This window comes from Megalops cyprinoides, chromosome 2, assembly GCF_013368585.1.
Source record: "Megalops cyprinoides isolate fMegCyp1 chromosome 2, fMegCyp1.pri, whole genome shotgun sequence".
In the NCBI taxonomy this organism is placed as follows: Eukaryota; Metazoa; Chordata; class Actinopteri; order Elopiformes; family Megalopidae; genus Megalops; species Megalops cyprinoides.
In genome coordinates, this window is record NC_050584.1 from 1729949 (window position 1) to 1746346 (window position 16398).

A 16398-nucleotide genomic window follows, 5' to 3' on the forward strand; every position below is an offset into this window, starting at 1 on the left:
CCATGTATATATGTATATATATATGGTTGGATTTCAGTAAAATTGATGCACTTGCAAGTTAACTAATAAACTGTTACACAAAGAACTTAAGTCTGGACCGTAGTTGCAGGAGAGGCAAAGGATGTTTATTGATGATCTTTAGTACAGCAAGAATTCGCAGAGTTTCAGATGTTACACGCACTAAGTCTCACACTTGGAGTCTTACGCCTTACACACTCATCAACCTCTCACGGTCCAGTGCGTCTCAGCTGCTGCTGCGGGTGCTGGCAACACTGCTTCACAAGAACATAGCATACTAAATAGTGGGAAACTGATGAGTTGTGCAGAATATTTAATTATAACTGACCTTGCATCACCTAGAGTCTTGCGCCTGATTGGAAAAACATTGCTTCAAAAGGTATCCTTGGATTGATAGGGGAGCACACACTGACCCGACTCCTCTTTGTCACAAACCCAGACAAGGGAGGCAGAGTGGGAGAAAGTTCAGCTGGGTAGAGAGTCCCTATATCATCCAAGAACAAAACCTTTAATGTAAAAAGCTTCAAAGCACTGAGGTATTTTGGTTGTGGTATATGCATTGATATAACTGATGTGTGTATATATGTATATATATATATATATATATATATATATATATATATACACACACACACACACACACACACACACACATAATGTCTATAACACAAACCATGTTAAAAGTTAAGGGGTCTGAATACTTTTTGAAGCCACTGTGTATACAAATGTGCATATGTACATATACTATAACGCAATTAGTCAAGCAATTAAATGAAATGCAATATTTCAAGACTGTTCTAACCATGCTGTACTCTTCTCTTGCCACCTAACAGGAGTTAAGAAGTCGAGGTTTTTACAGGCTACACACTTCTTCATAAATCAAATGGCCATGCAGGATCTTTCAGCAGTTGAGAAATGTTTCTCTGTGGAACACAAGGGCTCCATTTTTAGCCCCAAAGAAAGACAAGACTACAACTATAGCAAAGGAACCATCATTGTACGCTTGATGGAGTTTGTCACAATGGTGCTGGATAAGTGTCAGCAAAATGTCTGCAAGGTACATGGTGATATATATATTATAGCTTATTTGTGTCTTATAGAAATCATGAAAAGGATTTCAAAACAGTACAAACGTATTTGCTTTTTCTAAGTAGACAAATATTTTTTGTTTACATTGTCTGAAGGAATCCATTGAAGAGGTTGTACAAGGCTGCCATTTTAATAATCTTTTAAACAAATTGTCCCTTGGCACAGAACTAATCAAATGCATCTCATTCTATGTGTTACATGATAGTGATGGTACAAGATGTTCCAATGCTATGCAACACTTGGTAGGGTTGGATTTGATGCTATGTTGTGGAGTAGTGTGTCATGTGTCATATACAATTTATAATTAATATTTAATGCATCCATCATAACATGTCGACTTTATGTATTCCTTATGTAGTTGCACGTGATGTGCAGTATGGCCAGGAAAACTAGTTTATGTGGATTGTGCTGGTTTACCTTTTTTTTTTTTTTTGATAGAACACTGATCAGACTTGTTTTCTGTATAGTACATTTCTGTCAGGTATGCCGTTTACTAAGACAGAGGTTGACAGGCATGTTTGATAGAGATGTGCAGAGGTCCTCATAATCACACTGTAATTCAGATCAGTGACATAATACTTGCAATTTCATGCATATCTGGAATCACACTTGTTTCTAATTGCAGAATAGTAACTGTGCTGTAACTATACCAGTAATGTAACTATACCAGTAATGTAACCATTCTCTGGTATAGTTTACAGAAAACACTGTGGAGTGTTTTCTGTAAACTATACCAGAGAATGGTTACATTTGAGACGTAGTACAACTGAGAATATGCAAGCTGTGTAACATAACTAGGAAGCTATCTCCTTTAGCTATAAAATAATAAAAAGCTAGGAGATCAATGATCTTCCAATTATGCTTTTCAAATTGCACAAAATATATCACTTAACAGAGATGGAAGAGTCAGCTGCATATAGTGGTAAACAATACTGGGACATGATAATTACTGTAATGTTGTATCATATACTGTAATACAGAATCAATATAATATGTAGGGAAGTGCCATATTATAGATTAAAGTGTGTGATTTGTGTAATTTGTCATACCACCTTCCTGTAGCGTGTGACATAATTAATACCCAAGCATCTCACTGCACAACTTTTTTAATGTATCAGTTACCTTGTCATAGGAAGAGGCAATGCTTCCAGTTAATGAAAAAATGTCATGATCTAAGACCTAAATGTCTTAATTCTTGACTCACAATTGAGAACTAATATAAATGCCCAATTCTCAATCGGGGGTCGGAGACATTTATGTTTTGGCAATCATTGTAAGCACAAATAAAACCAGGACATGTTAGGGGTATTGGGAGGAATTGTGACTGACTGCTGAGTGACATTACTTCCTAAAAAATGCTAAATATAATAAAATAATTAAACTGAAAGAACCGGCATAAATTTGATGTAAATTATGTCTAAATAATGCCCTATAGATAATTAGCAAATTAATATGACTATATTATATGAATCAAAACCTGTCATTATATGTTTTATCTAAAAAAGGTCCAATACGTTGGTTAATCCCTCTTCAATTGACAATGTCTTCTGTTTCAAAAGTTTGCAATTAAAATGGTGTTCCAGAACTTTCCACCACCTGGAGTTTGAGCTAGTTAAAAGCTCAAAGGAGTTAAAAGCAGTTAGTGCACTGAACTAGGTTTAATGGCTGGTAGCAGTTATACTTTTTGGAACATTTGATTTGCAATCTTTGTGTTAGCGTTTCCATTTTATGAAAACTGTGATGTTATTTTCAGCTTCTTGAAAAGGATGTCTTGAATTCTACATTTTTTGAACTTGTGGCCATGACGGTTTGTGAGCCATCAAACATTGGCTTCAACATGGCAGACATTGAAGTGATGACCAACCTGCCAGAGGTCTGTGTGCCTCTCCTGAAGGCCCTGTCGACATCGCCTTACAGTGAGCAAATGAAGAGCAGCATAACAAAGAAGGTTTCTCCTGAAAGGTCAGTGAAAATTTGTACAGGTAAAGATTTCTTAATTGGATAAACTCCCTTTTAGTCTGCAGATATGTTCCTTTGATTATTTTTTCATGATGTGGTATATCCTTAGTGTTGAAGAGCTGTGTGATATGGACCTATATGACCCTGAAGCCCAAGTAGGTCATGCAAGACTCGGGTTGATGCTCTCTGCCTGTAAGCAGCTGCACAGAGCCGGGGTTCTCAACTCTACACTGCACAGCCAGGTATGATTTCACTGTAATAACCTAAAATCTTGTAAATGTAATCCTGTATTAACTACTAACATCTTCCAGTTCATCGTCATTGTATGGTTTTCACACCTCCAATTCTAGATCCTTGATCCATCTCCTGAAAGGTTCGCCACGTGCATTTATGGTGTTATATCTGCCTGTCACATTCATGACTGGGAACTCCATTACTAGGTGGTCAGTGTCTTCCACATCTGCTCTGCAAGCTGGGCAGGATGGTGACTCACGCAGCCCCCATTGGTACAAATTTAGGCCTGTTCTAGCCTGTCTGCACCTGAGCCTGTTTGCTGTTACCCATTGTCTGCGAGTTGCATTGCTGAAGTCTTGTAGCGGCTGAGTTGGGTCTGACACTGTCTCTGCCCGCTGGTAGGTGTTCCCTCCTGTACTCTGTCCATGCTGTTTTTATTTCAAAGTGATCTTCCAGGGTTTTCGAGAAAAGGGTTTTCGAGATTTCGAAATTTCGAGATTTCGGGGCAGCAGTGTAGCATTGTGGTTAAGGAGCAGGACTCGTAACCGAAAGGTTGCCGGTTCAATCCCCGCTGGGACACTGCTGCTGTACCCTTGGGCAAGGTACTTAACCCACAGTTGCCTTAGTAAATATCCAGCTGTATAAATGGATAACATTGTAAAGAACTGTAACCTATGTAAGTCGCTTTGGATAAAAGCGTCTGCCAAATGAATAAATGTAAATGTAAATGTAAAATGTAAATGTAAATTTCAGTCTGCCAGTATCTGGCACCCCCACCGTGATCCGTTTTAAGGGGACGTCGTTTAAGTTTCTAATGTTTTTCTAATGTTTTGGTGCATTTTTTGTGCCGCTTCTCTTCTGAGGAAGGGTGGAGGAATCGCACCTCATAGTTGCGAAATTGGTGTAGATTTCAGTCTACCTGAAATTATCCTCATTGTGTTATTTAAGTGGATGTCAAATTTTGAGGTGTGTGCACTTCGTTCCCATGTTGGGGCACAGTACTCTGCTGTTCTGTAGCACAGTGCTAGAGCTGACGTCTTCAGTACAGACTGCCACGCGCCCCAAGTTGCTCCCACCAGTTTCCTCAGGATTGAGTTCCTGGCTTTCAGTTTTTGGGCTATATTTTCTAAATGTTTTCTGTAAGCCCGTGCCTGACTAGTGTCATGCCAAGGTATTTTGGATGAGGTTCCGTTGGTAGGGTGTCTTCGTTTATTTTGATAGTCATTACAAGATTTGCCTGCTTATTTTCCAAGTGGAAAAGGGTTGTAACTGTTTTAGCTGTATTCATTTTTAGGTACCATCTATTGAAGCATGAGTGTAGATCGCTTATGTCATTAGAAAAGATATTTTCTATATCTCTGGTTCTGTTGTACGGATGTCCTATAGCCCAACGTAATATAATATAATCGGAATTAATCTGATGCTTCTAGAAATGTGTAGAATACATAGTCTTCCCACATCCGTGTCACCATTGGGTATGAAAGTAGTGATCCATTTGTAGTGTTCATTGCCATAATTTAAAGAAAAACAGGCTGAATATTCCCATACATTCCAGGGTCATTGCCCTTCAATTTGGTTGATTGGTTGGTTGGTTTGGCTGTAAACAATGTTCACATGAAATGCTATTTCTAATGAAATTCAAAATTAAAATGTGTTTCAGCCTCAGCCTCATGTAACATATATGGTTACAATGCAAGAAAGATGACTGTTGTAATTCTATTGGTGTAATATTGGAGTAAATCTACATGGAGGAATGCTCAAAATCAGTTCTGACTTAATGCAGAATCGATTTTGAAGGACAACAAGAATGATTCTAGGTATCAAATATGTAAGTTATGAAGAAAGACTCAAGACCCTTAATATTTTTTGTATAGAGTCAGGGGAGATTTGATTCAGATTTTTGGGTAAATAAACTAGACTACTGGAACTGCTTTAAGATTGCTTAAAGATGACATGGATGGAAATTAGTTGAAGGTAAGTTTCATGCTGTTACTTGGAAGTATTTTTTCTCTTTGAGTGTAATAAATGCTTGGAGTAGCTTGCCAGGATTTGCAATAGAAGTGGTGACATTTATAGTGTTTGAAACAGTCCTCAATACACTTTAGATTGAACATAAAGTGATGAACCTAAATGGGCTGAATACCCTGTTCTCACCATTTGTGCATTCACCAAACTTGTGCTCTCAACTGTGAGCAGTAAGCTGTGTCTGAGTCTGAGCTAGCTCATTTGTCTATAATGATCAGGAATTTTTGCTGTTATGAATGTGTATGTGACCCTCCAGGGGTCCAGGGGACACATTAGACATTACATGACAATATGTGGCAAACAAGGAAAACTCAGTCAGGAAAGAGCAACAGTGGTTACAAATCATATCAAAGATGGATAGGGATTCAATAGGATAGTTCATAAAGGCCACCAAAAAGTTACCACAGAACTGTATGTGCTCTGCAATGACCGAGTCTTTCCAAAAACTGTATGCCTCATAATGGTGATATTTATGGTAGAGCTGCCTTTCAGATACTGCTTGTAACCAAGGCAATAATACCTTACTTGGTTAGCCCAAAACCTGGACTTCTGCACAGTGGAAGAAAGTGATGTGGTCCTTTATTATGTCTTTTATTCTTTTTCTTCTTTTATATGTCTTTTATTCTTTTTCCTATATCTGGAACCAAAGTATGTTTGGAGAAAGCCAAAGAATGCCTGAACACATATTGCTTGTGCCCAACTGATGGTAATTGGGTTTGATTACTACTTTACATGGTAAAATTTTCTTAAGATGTTCCCATATTCCAAGATAATAACACCCCCATACACAGTGCTAAACAGATTCAAGAGTGGTTTCATGAACACTAGGATGCAGTACCCAATCACCTGATGTGAACACCATTCCACTGTTATGGGAAGTTTGGGAATTTACAGTATCAGAGTAGATTCACACCTCATTCATCTCTCAAAGAGCTGGAGGCGTTCCATCTTTAAGAATGATCCAGTATGGACTTCTGGTGACGCCATGTTTGAGGCAACAGCCTAAAAGTTGAGCTCCATCCGTCTAATAATTTCCTAACAAAACTACTAAAAACTCGGCAAAACCACACAAATTTAACATGGCATCGTCTTGCAGAAGTAAAGGCTCAAGTAACCAGGAGAACTTGAAGGATAAGAACGAAAATTCGAGGCAACAAATTCAAACTCTGTTAAGTGGTGCGGCTGATGCTAGCATACCCGATTCAGAATCCAAAATATTAGCTGAGCTGGAGAAACTAAGGAGAGAAAATCTAGAAGGACACAACCAGACCAAGCTATCGCTGACAAAGCTAGAATCATCAATGCAGGAATTGAAAAACGAAATGACAAAACTCGAGAAAAGAACCACGGAGGCGGAGGGCATTATCAGTGCCACAGAGGATGGTGGGAGGAGGTACGATAGAGCAATCCGGTACCTGCAGTACTGGGAGATGTCCCTGACAGCCAGGTGTGAAGACCTGCAGAACAGGTCAAGACGCAACAAGCTCAGAATCTACCGAGTACCTGAAGGGAATGAAGGAAAGGATGTGATGGTGTTTGTGAAGGAGCTGATTCAATCAGTCCTTCAACTGATGTCCGAAGTGAACCTACAAATAGAGAGAGCCCGCTGATCTCTAACAACCAAACCAAGGAATCCCATTGCCGCTCCGAGGTCCCTAATTGTTAAGTTTGTGGACTATTCAGTGAAAGACACAATCCTAAGACAAGCATGGAGTCAAAGACAGATTCTCTACAATGCAAAACCGATATATTTTGGCCACAATTACTCCCCAGAGTTACAGAAGAAGAGAGCGCAGGTGCGGGACCTAATTAAAGAATTAAAGCAGAAAAACATCAGAGCCAAATGCATTTATCCAGCACAGCTAAAAATACTTACAGAGTCTGGTGAGAAGACCTACCCAACGCTCACGGATGCTCTCCCGACGCTTCAGGAGTTAAATATCCAGGTCCGGGTGGACGAGCGGGAGCAGATGGAGAGGGAGCTGTCCTGCTGCAGCTGGAGTAGTATGGTAGGGAAACGAGGGAAAGACCCAGTGGTGCTATCAGGCACGGATGTCAAGGCTTTCTTCAGTGACCTCAGCACATGCCCAGTTTTATTTTGTGGAGTTCAAACAATCAACGTTAGGATGACAAATGGACTTTGGACTTCTGTCCAAAAGCAACTAAAGGTAGCTATAGCTCTGTCACAGGCCATGCCCATAGTAGGGAATGTTTCCCCTGTCCGTGTGTGACAATATAAAAGATCGGCCGAGAATGGGCTGAATACAATTAGCCAACTGTTTGATGGGAATATATTTAAATCTTTTTCACAGCTCCGAGAAGTTTACCTTACCCTCAAGTGACCTATATAGATATCTACAAATTAGACACTATATCACAATAAAATACAGACTGGGATTATATTAAAAGAGAAACCACCAATATAGAAACCCATTTTATACAATTGTTTGAGCACCCTGCATCAACAAAAAAAAACAACTATCCCATATTTACCAAAAGCTAATGCTAGACACGTCAGAAAACACTCAAAGGTCAATGGGAAATGAAGCTGAATTCAATAGTGGACGATGATGCCTGAAAACGCATGTTCTGGATGTCACAAGGGGGTTGGGAGCCAACTATGGAAAGAATTTGATTGGAAGGTTAAAATGAGGTTCTTTAGGACCCCACTGACAGCCTGCGTTTTTAAACACAATTCTACCAACAAATGCTGGAGAAACTGTGGTATGGTCGGTGACCGTACTCATATATTTTGGGACGGCCCGAAAATACATTTTGGAAGAACATCAAAGAAGAAATGGAGAAAATTCTGGAGATGGACATTCCCTTGAACCCGCTGTTGTTCTTATTGGAAGTATCACCTGAACTCCTGTTTACCATGGACCAGTGTTATATCCTGCATATTTTGTTGATAGTGGCAAGAAAAATAATTACTATTAATTGGGTGAAACCCATCAAGCCAATGATTTCAAATTTTTTGACATCTTCCAGTTCTGCTATTGTCGAACACCCAAAGCGTATGACTATTTTCACCGGTAACTTATGATAAATTGGATCACTGTAGCAAGCAAATGCGGAGCTCACTACCAAGCAGCATCCTCTTGCATAGCGTCACGTGGCCCCTACCTGGACATCAGTGACAGTAAATATGACCTTCCTGTATTTTCTTGTCTAGAACTTTGGCAAAGCACTTATAATTTCATCCATATTGAGTATTGCTGAGGGTTGATTCTCCCCAAAAAATGTTATTCTCATGATACACAGTAATGCCCAATGATCATGCTAGACTTTATTCAGGTTTGTAATTTCACATTGAGTTGTGGAAAATCTGGAAAAACCCCAGCCCAATGGACTTGAAGCATAAAACCAAAAAAATGTACAAGAACAGTGTGATTCCAGAGCATTAATGTTGTGAGTAAAAACAGGCTTATGTTTGTATATTTGTACTTGCTTTTGGCTGAAAATTTCTACAGTCATTTTAATTTTTTGGAAGGGCATAGTGGTATTAAAAGGAACTGCAAAGTTAATTTTATATCATTTACATGTAATAAAGGGTAACACTTTTTTGGGGGGGTATATCAATCATTTAATAGGGCGGCATCAGACAATTGACTAATTAAATAATTAACTAATAACTGATTAAAATTTGATTAATTGTGGTCAATCCTTGTGACATGGAACCAACTGTGGCAAATTCATATTGTGAATTTTTAAGATTGTGTTCGTTAAGTAGTCTCTTTTCCATTTTGTGCCTACTCAGCTGTCAACTTTTTATCTGCCCAAGATGCATTCATAATGTTAGTTCAATTGTTTCAGCGTGACACGCATTGCTGAAACGAATGATCCAACATTTTGGTTCCAGTCAAACATGGAGGAGAAGCTTATCGTGGCAGTGTCAGGTTTCCCAATACTCTACAATTTGTCTCTTGATACGTACAGAGATATAAATAAAAAAATTATGCGTGGGGAAGGGTGTCCGAAATCGTGGAGATGACTGGTACACATATTCATATATATTTGAACTGCAGTCACAGCTTTTTAGCTTTAACTTTAATACAGTGCACAAGGCTACCTAGCTAGCTAAACTGAAAAGCAAAACTTGCTCACCAATGCAGTGTAATTTATCGCAACTCAAGAGAAATGTAGTTGTTTATGTTTGTTTGCTCGGTAGCTAGTTAGATAGTTGTTCATATTAGGCTAGCAAGAAAACATTGTTCACAATTGCAAAGTTGCTACTGGCGGTCAGCTACGTATGGTCAGTCACTGTAGCTACCTTACAAACCAGCTTATCCTGAGCTAACTAGTGCAAATGCATTGCTGCTTTGTGTCATTAATAAAGGCAATGATACACGTTGGTTTTATTTTTAAGGAACTATACCCATGTGTTCCTCAACTAAAAAGATTTTGGTATACAGCCATGCGTCGCTTAACGTCCACGATACGTTCTGTGAAATAGGACATTATGTGATTTAGATGTTGTGCAAACACCATACTGTATACTTAGCAAACCTATATGGAATAGGTACGAGATTGGATGCTGCTGCTTACGAGTCAAAGCATACACTGTTATACGGTAAACTTTTTAATTGTAAGTAGGCTTATGCAAAGTTCACATTAAAACAACGATAGAAAGAACAGTGCGCTAGCCTACAGTACATACATAAGATATTAGCATAGGCGTTTATTATGACTATCAAGACATATGTATTATATGGTATACTATGTACTGTACCATTATACGCCTGGCAGGGCAATCGCTTTATTTCCATGAGACATGAGATACACGTGTTGCGTGCGGGAAGCGTTGCCTGCGCTACGTCTGGTTACGTCCGCGACATCCTGTCCTGCGATCGGGATTTTTAAACTTTATTATAAGCTTATGGGACTAAGGACGTATATGCGAATGGACGTTGTCCGAATGGACGTTAAGCGGCACATGACTGTACAAGCCTCTGGCCTTTTCTTTAGTGATTTTCACAATTTATTTCCAGCGACTCTGCATTTGTAAATTTGTGTTCCCTTTAGAGCTTTTTAAACATCTCTCCAAATATGGAAAGCTGCTATAATATTTCATATCTCATTCCCATCGAATCGATATCGAATTGAATCGGGGCATCTGTGCCAATACCCAGCCCTATTCATAAGTATGATTGGGGATATTTTGTATGTACCATATTTGCTTTTTCTGAGATATTTTAATTATATGAGCACAGAACATTACCTGTGACCTTTTAGTAGTTTCAGATGTTCCCTGTGTTAGGGTGCCAAAAACGGCCACAACAATTGATTATATCTTAAAAAATGATGGGAAATGAAAATGAAATTTGGAGATATGTCTTGTTGGACATCTTTTGGTAACTGTGTAGGGATGCAGTGTGTTTTATGTTCATCAATGTTATAAAAGCTGCAGTGTGTTTAGACTCAATCAAAGCCCAACATTGATGTTTGGAAAAACATTGCATTGGGGTTTTGTCAGAGTTATGCAAAGGTGAATTCAAGATTTAAATTTTGTTTAAAGAGGTTTCCCTTGTAAAATTCCGTCGATATGTTGTTTCTTATGTTCTTTTGGATAAGCATAAGGAAAATGGGTGATTAATCCTGCCTCTTTCATGTCTTTGAATCCAAATCTGTAGTCCATCTGTATCTTAAATGAATCTGTCAATGGATCTTGACCAACTGGGTTACAGACACTGTTGTATTTTGGATATGAAAGGATGTACTAATAAGTACACCAGTGTAGGAACAGCATGACATTTTTGGGGGGAATTCCTCTTATTTATATACTGTATTTTGTGTCAGGTGTTTGCTTTTGTTACAGAGTCACCATTCTGTAAAAAGTGTTTACTCATTTTTTTAATCCACTGTGCTTTCATTGTTGAAAAAGGATACCAGTCTTGGCCCATCCCTTGGATCCAGACTTCTCTCTGTGGTGTACAAGGGGATTGCCCCCAGTGAACAGAGGAAGTCTCTCCCCTCCATAGATGTGGGTAGCAGGAAACTGGCGGATGGGCTACTCCAGCTGGCTCTCTCACTTGGAGGACAGGTGAGGAGTCGCATACACTATACTATTTCATGTAATATGACAGGGCTTGAAGTTGAGTTGTAATAAAAATTTTGTATGGCACTACTATAGCTGTGTAGGGTTCTGTGGACTGCTCTTAGAGAAAGACTGACAGAATTGGGCAGTCCAAATCTAAAGCAGATTAAGGCCTCACTAATCACTACCACAATACAAGCTTAAAAGAACACGTCTGATGATCTGTGTTTAATTTACAATGGATGTATTTAGTATAAGGTAAATACGTTGTAAACAGATATACTGAGCTGTGTTTTCTTAGAAAGTGATTTCTAACTCAAACGCAATGATTTCCCTTGGGGTAGACATCTACATTTATAAGATATGAGTACACAGCACAAAATACAAAACAAATATTCTTGTTGTCTTTATACAGAATGTAGAAATTATGTTTTTCATGAAAGGTAGCAGCTTTGTCATTGACAAAACCAATGTTCTTTGAAAAACCTAGAGAAAATTTGATTGTTAAACCTGCTGCCTGCTCATCTTCAGATCACTGGATTTGGTGATTTCTTTGTTCATAATACATTTACATTTATTCATTTGGCAGACGCTTTTATCCAAAGTGACCTACATAGGTTACAGCTCTTTACAATGTTATCCATTTGTACAGCCGGATATTTACTGAGGCAGTTAAGTACCTTGCCCAAGGGGTTAAGTACCTTGCCCAAGGGTACAGCAGTAGTGATCCTAGTAGGGATCGAACCGGCAACCTTTCGGTTACGAGTCCTGCTCCTTAACCACTGTGCTGCACTGCCGCCCATACTACAGTGTGAAGTCATCAACCATATCTAGCAGCAATACTAAACGCCAATCAAACAGGTTGAAAATGCAGGGAAGAGACTTACGGTAATTTTTTTGTTGATGTAATACACAAAGCAACAATATGGTATTTACAAAAATAAGTAAAATTAATTGTAATTTATGAAATATGTGTAGATTATAGTACGGCAGAATAACTTAATTACATTTTTACGTATTGTGTTATTTAATTTTAATTACCCTTTTATTCTGAAATTCTAAAATCATTAAAAAAATGTTACGCCGTGAGAAGATACCTTGACTAAAATTTCCCCTAAAATTGAGGGAAAATTCTTTATTTCACAAGCCGCTACCAGATGAACACCTGAACGCTGGCAATGGCCAATAAACAAATCTTCTTTATATTCTCACACTCAAGGTCATGTGCAGTATAAGTGACAGAGCTTGGGAATTGGGATGGAAAATATGCCATCACAGGTTACATTTTGTTTGGGGAGGCATAGGTCATACCTGTACAGCATTGACTGCAGGTTTTGGAATGTAATACAGAAATAACCTCAATGACCCCAAGGGCATATTTCTGATAATATGTGCCATCCAACTTAATTTAAATCGCAAAGGGCCCTAATAGACATGGACAAACTTAATCAATAACGAAGTGGTATGGATACTCATTGTCTTTTCTCCCCAGGAAATTGTGAAAATGTTTTTCCCAGCTGTTGTTAGTGTTGTTCTCATATGACTTGGGTATATGTTTCTTTCAGAGTGAGCCATTAGTGGACTTGCTGCTCAATACCACCGTGCTATCAGTACCTCTGCCAGGAAGCTGTGATCGGAACTACATCAGTTTTGGACATGGGGAGTACTTCTACAGTCTCTTCCAGACTACCATAAATTCAGAGCTTCTCAGGAACCTTGATGTCACTGTGCCTTTACTCATGAAGTCAGCTACTAATAACTCCAGCATGGTAAGATGAAGTTTGTGGAGGCATCACAATAATTTTGGAATGGATTATTAGAAAAAATGTACTTTCAGCCTCTCTACAGGGTTCCTACACAGGTCTGGAATGTCCCATGTATTTTTGTGTCCAACATATACGAAGTAGGTTTATTTTTGTCCAGACCTGGACAAAATATTTCTGTGTAATAACTCTTCTAATGAATCTATTAATCAAACAGAGTCACTGCTTGATTACTGTTAGGTGAATACTGTGGTATGAGCAATGGGATATGACTTCTGCACAATTTCTGGATTTTGCAGAGTCATGTGACCTATGAGTAAGTGGGTAAGTAAAAATCAGACATTGTCACATGTAGCCTATTTACCTCTACAAACCTGCCAGGTTTGGTGAGCTTTGGATGAACTTTTAGGTAAATATCAATTCTACAGTGGCAAAAAAAGAAAAAAAAAATCTGTGCCATTACAGCCCCAAGGTCCCTACTGCTTCACTCTGTAGACCCCTAACAACAGTGGGAACAGCAAACAGTATTTTTATGACCCTGTTACATCAGCGTGAATACCCAGTCTCTATGTAACTTCGAGATTCTAACAACTTGCTGGCTGTACATACTCTGAAAAGTTGAATGTTATGTTACTGTTGTGTGAATGCAAAACTGAAAAGAAAAGAAAGATGGTACATCGTCTGAGGCAGAACCTCCAGCTCAGGCAGGTTTGAAGGATGCTCAGTAGCCTGGGCCACCATGGTCTTCTCGGTCCACAGCCTCAGGCTGGTGTTTGCCTTCAAATTTTAGGTGGATTAACAAAGAAATGAAAACTCAAAAATGACAGCACATTGGTATCTCCTCCCAAGAGTGTCATTTGGGTGAAAGTAGAATTGTCCTTATAGCTGGGCTGGTGTTTCCAATCTGAGAGCTAGGCACTTAGCTAAGACCCCAAATGACATGTGGCTGGAGTAAGAAACCCCTCTGAGTTGTAGTTCAGTCAAAATGTGAGGTACTTTTTCTTAACACAGGACAAATGATTCAAGAACAAAAAAGCCCCAAAACATTGATTCCTCTCTCCTTCAGTTTGAATCTGCTGCCATATATGGTTTTTCCTCCCATCTTAGTGGAAAAAGTTCATATTTTTCACCTGAAAGGAGATGTCTGCATCGTTGTGTAATGACAATAGCTGTGCATGGCAACTAACAAACCAAACCAAACCAAAGTGAGTGTTTGTGAATTATATGTAACTGTAATACTCTGTGCACTCTGTACATTATGATGGGCATATGGGTAAAGAGGTAATCAGGCAGTGACAGGAATGGCATTGTAAGGAGAGAAGGAAGGGAAAAAGAAGGGAAAAAGCTGGATTGCATAAGTTACATTACATTACTGGCATTTAGCAGACGCTCTTATCCAGAGCAACTTACATCAGTAAGTTTTTTTTGTTTTTGTTTTTTTTTAAACAATGTTATCCATTTTTACAGCTGGATATTTACTGAGACAATTGTAGGATAAGTAGGATAAATGTAGGAGAGACTTGGACTTTCATGTTCTGATTGCAAATGACTGGTTGTCTGTGATAGCCAAACCAAATGTTCTTAAATATATCCTGTCTGCCTGTGTACAATTTCAGTTATTTATATATATTATTTTATTTATGGTATGTGCACTTCTTAATGCTCTGTGACTGCAGGTGAGCACGCTGCTGAATGGTATGCTTGATCAAAGTTTCCGGGAGCGATCGTTGCAAAAGAGCCAGGGCTGCAGGCTTGTTGAATGGGTTCTGAAAAGTTGGATCTCCCTGCAGCCATGGTGGGCCGGTGCCAGTTCCTCTCCAGAGAGCAAGATGGCCACCCTAACCCTGCTCTCCAAAGTACTGCAGGTACCCACTGCCCATCAGAGCTGACCATTTTAACCTTATTTACGATTTCAGTGGACAGTGGAATTAAAATTAAAAAAAATTTAATTTTATTTCTGTGTTCGAGGGACATTATCTTGACCTTTTGTTGATTTGTTTTCTACAGATAGATTCTGCCATATTTCTTGACACTAGCAACAAAGGATTTGAAGCAGTATTCTCCACATACATCACACTTATCACTGACACTGTGTTGCCATTGAATCTCAAGGTAAACTGCTTATGTTTGAAATTTCCTTTTCTGTCTGAATGTTGCCATCATTCAAAGACATTTTTACAATAAGGGCAAAAGCAGTCAAGATGTTTCCGATTGCTGACAAACAGGGGATATCTGTTCTTGTCCAGAGTCATGCCTTGATCATTCTGCCGTATTTCACCACCCTCCCGGAAGAGCAACTAATGGCACTTAAGAAAGCTTTGGAGGTGCTTGTGGCATCCCACTTCCCTATGCAGTCTGATGAGTTTCCCAAGGGCTCTCTGCAGTTCAACAACTATGTTGACTGCATCAAGAAAGTAAGTCCATAACACACTATCTGACGAGTAAATGGATGGCAAGTAGAGTTGGAAAACCATCCAAAAGAAGCAGGACTTCATTTTTTAATTTGAACTACAGAAAAGCAGACCACTTGCAATGCAAGTTGCTTGTAACATTAACAGCGAAGGTGTCTCTGATAAAGACTAAATGTTGAATAATTTTGTTCAGGTGGCTCTGTGTTACTAGGAATATGAAGGTGTTTTATGTTATGTTGCTGTGTAACGCACAAAATTATAGTGTACATGACATTAGAAGTTGTCATTAGAAGTTTCGCAGGCCCTGTATGAGACAGCGATATCCATTTCAAAATGTAGGATGTATAGACAGATATTCCTGACAGAAACGCACTAATGTGTGTGTCATTCAGTTTCTAGATGCGTTGGAGCTCTCCCGGAGTCCTATGCTGTTGAAATTAATGGCTGAAGTTCTCTGCCGCGATGAGAGGCACGTCATGGAGGATTCATTTCAGACGACTTTTAAAAGAATTGCAAAACGGTGAGTGAATGGAAAATGCTAGCTGTATGGACAGTTTTTGTCATTGCAGAAAATAAACGTAGTGTTGACACAGACTTCTTGGTTCTTTTCCTGCCATAATAGTGGAGCTATTGCATGTGAAATGCCAGCAGTGGCATCTTCAGATGTCACATACACATGTTTTTTGCATTTTACATTGTTTGTCGCTTTTAATACAGCATGTTATATCATTAGTAGCACATCACAAAGGTATTTTAGGCAGCTTTATCTGAAAGTAAGCTGTATGCCATACAGTACCAACCAACAAATGATTGTGAACAGATGAGTTTTAATGTGCACTTAAAAAAAAGCATATATCCTGGA

General features: G+C 38.9%; 1 protein-coding gene across 3 annotated transcripts in view; it reads left to right on the top strand.

Moving 5' to 3' along the window:
• Positions 1 to 16398, top strand: part of prkdc (protein kinase, DNA-activated, catalytic subunit) — a 125861-nt gene that overhangs the window by 43157 nt on the left and 66306 nt on the right. For all 3 annotated transcript variants that reach the window (XM_036520687.1, XM_036520689.1, XM_036520688.1), the window contains exons 32-40: positions 852 to 1075; positions 2861 to 3069; positions 3176 to 3308; positions 11210 to 11368; positions 12928 to 13131; positions 14802 to 14990; positions 15133 to 15237; positions 15372 to 15539; positions 15929 to 16056. In XM_036520687.1, coding sequence (XP_036376580.1) covers positions 852 to 1075; positions 2861 to 3069; positions 3176 to 3308; positions 11210 to 11368; positions 12928 to 13131; positions 14802 to 14990; positions 15133 to 15237; positions 15372 to 15539; positions 15929 to 16056 — 1519 coding nt within the window. The remainder of the gene's footprint in view (positions 1 to 851; positions 1076 to 2860; positions 3070 to 3175; positions 3309 to 11209; positions 11369 to 12927; positions 13132 to 14801; positions 14991 to 15132; positions 15238 to 15371; positions 15540 to 15928; positions 16057 to 16398) is intronic.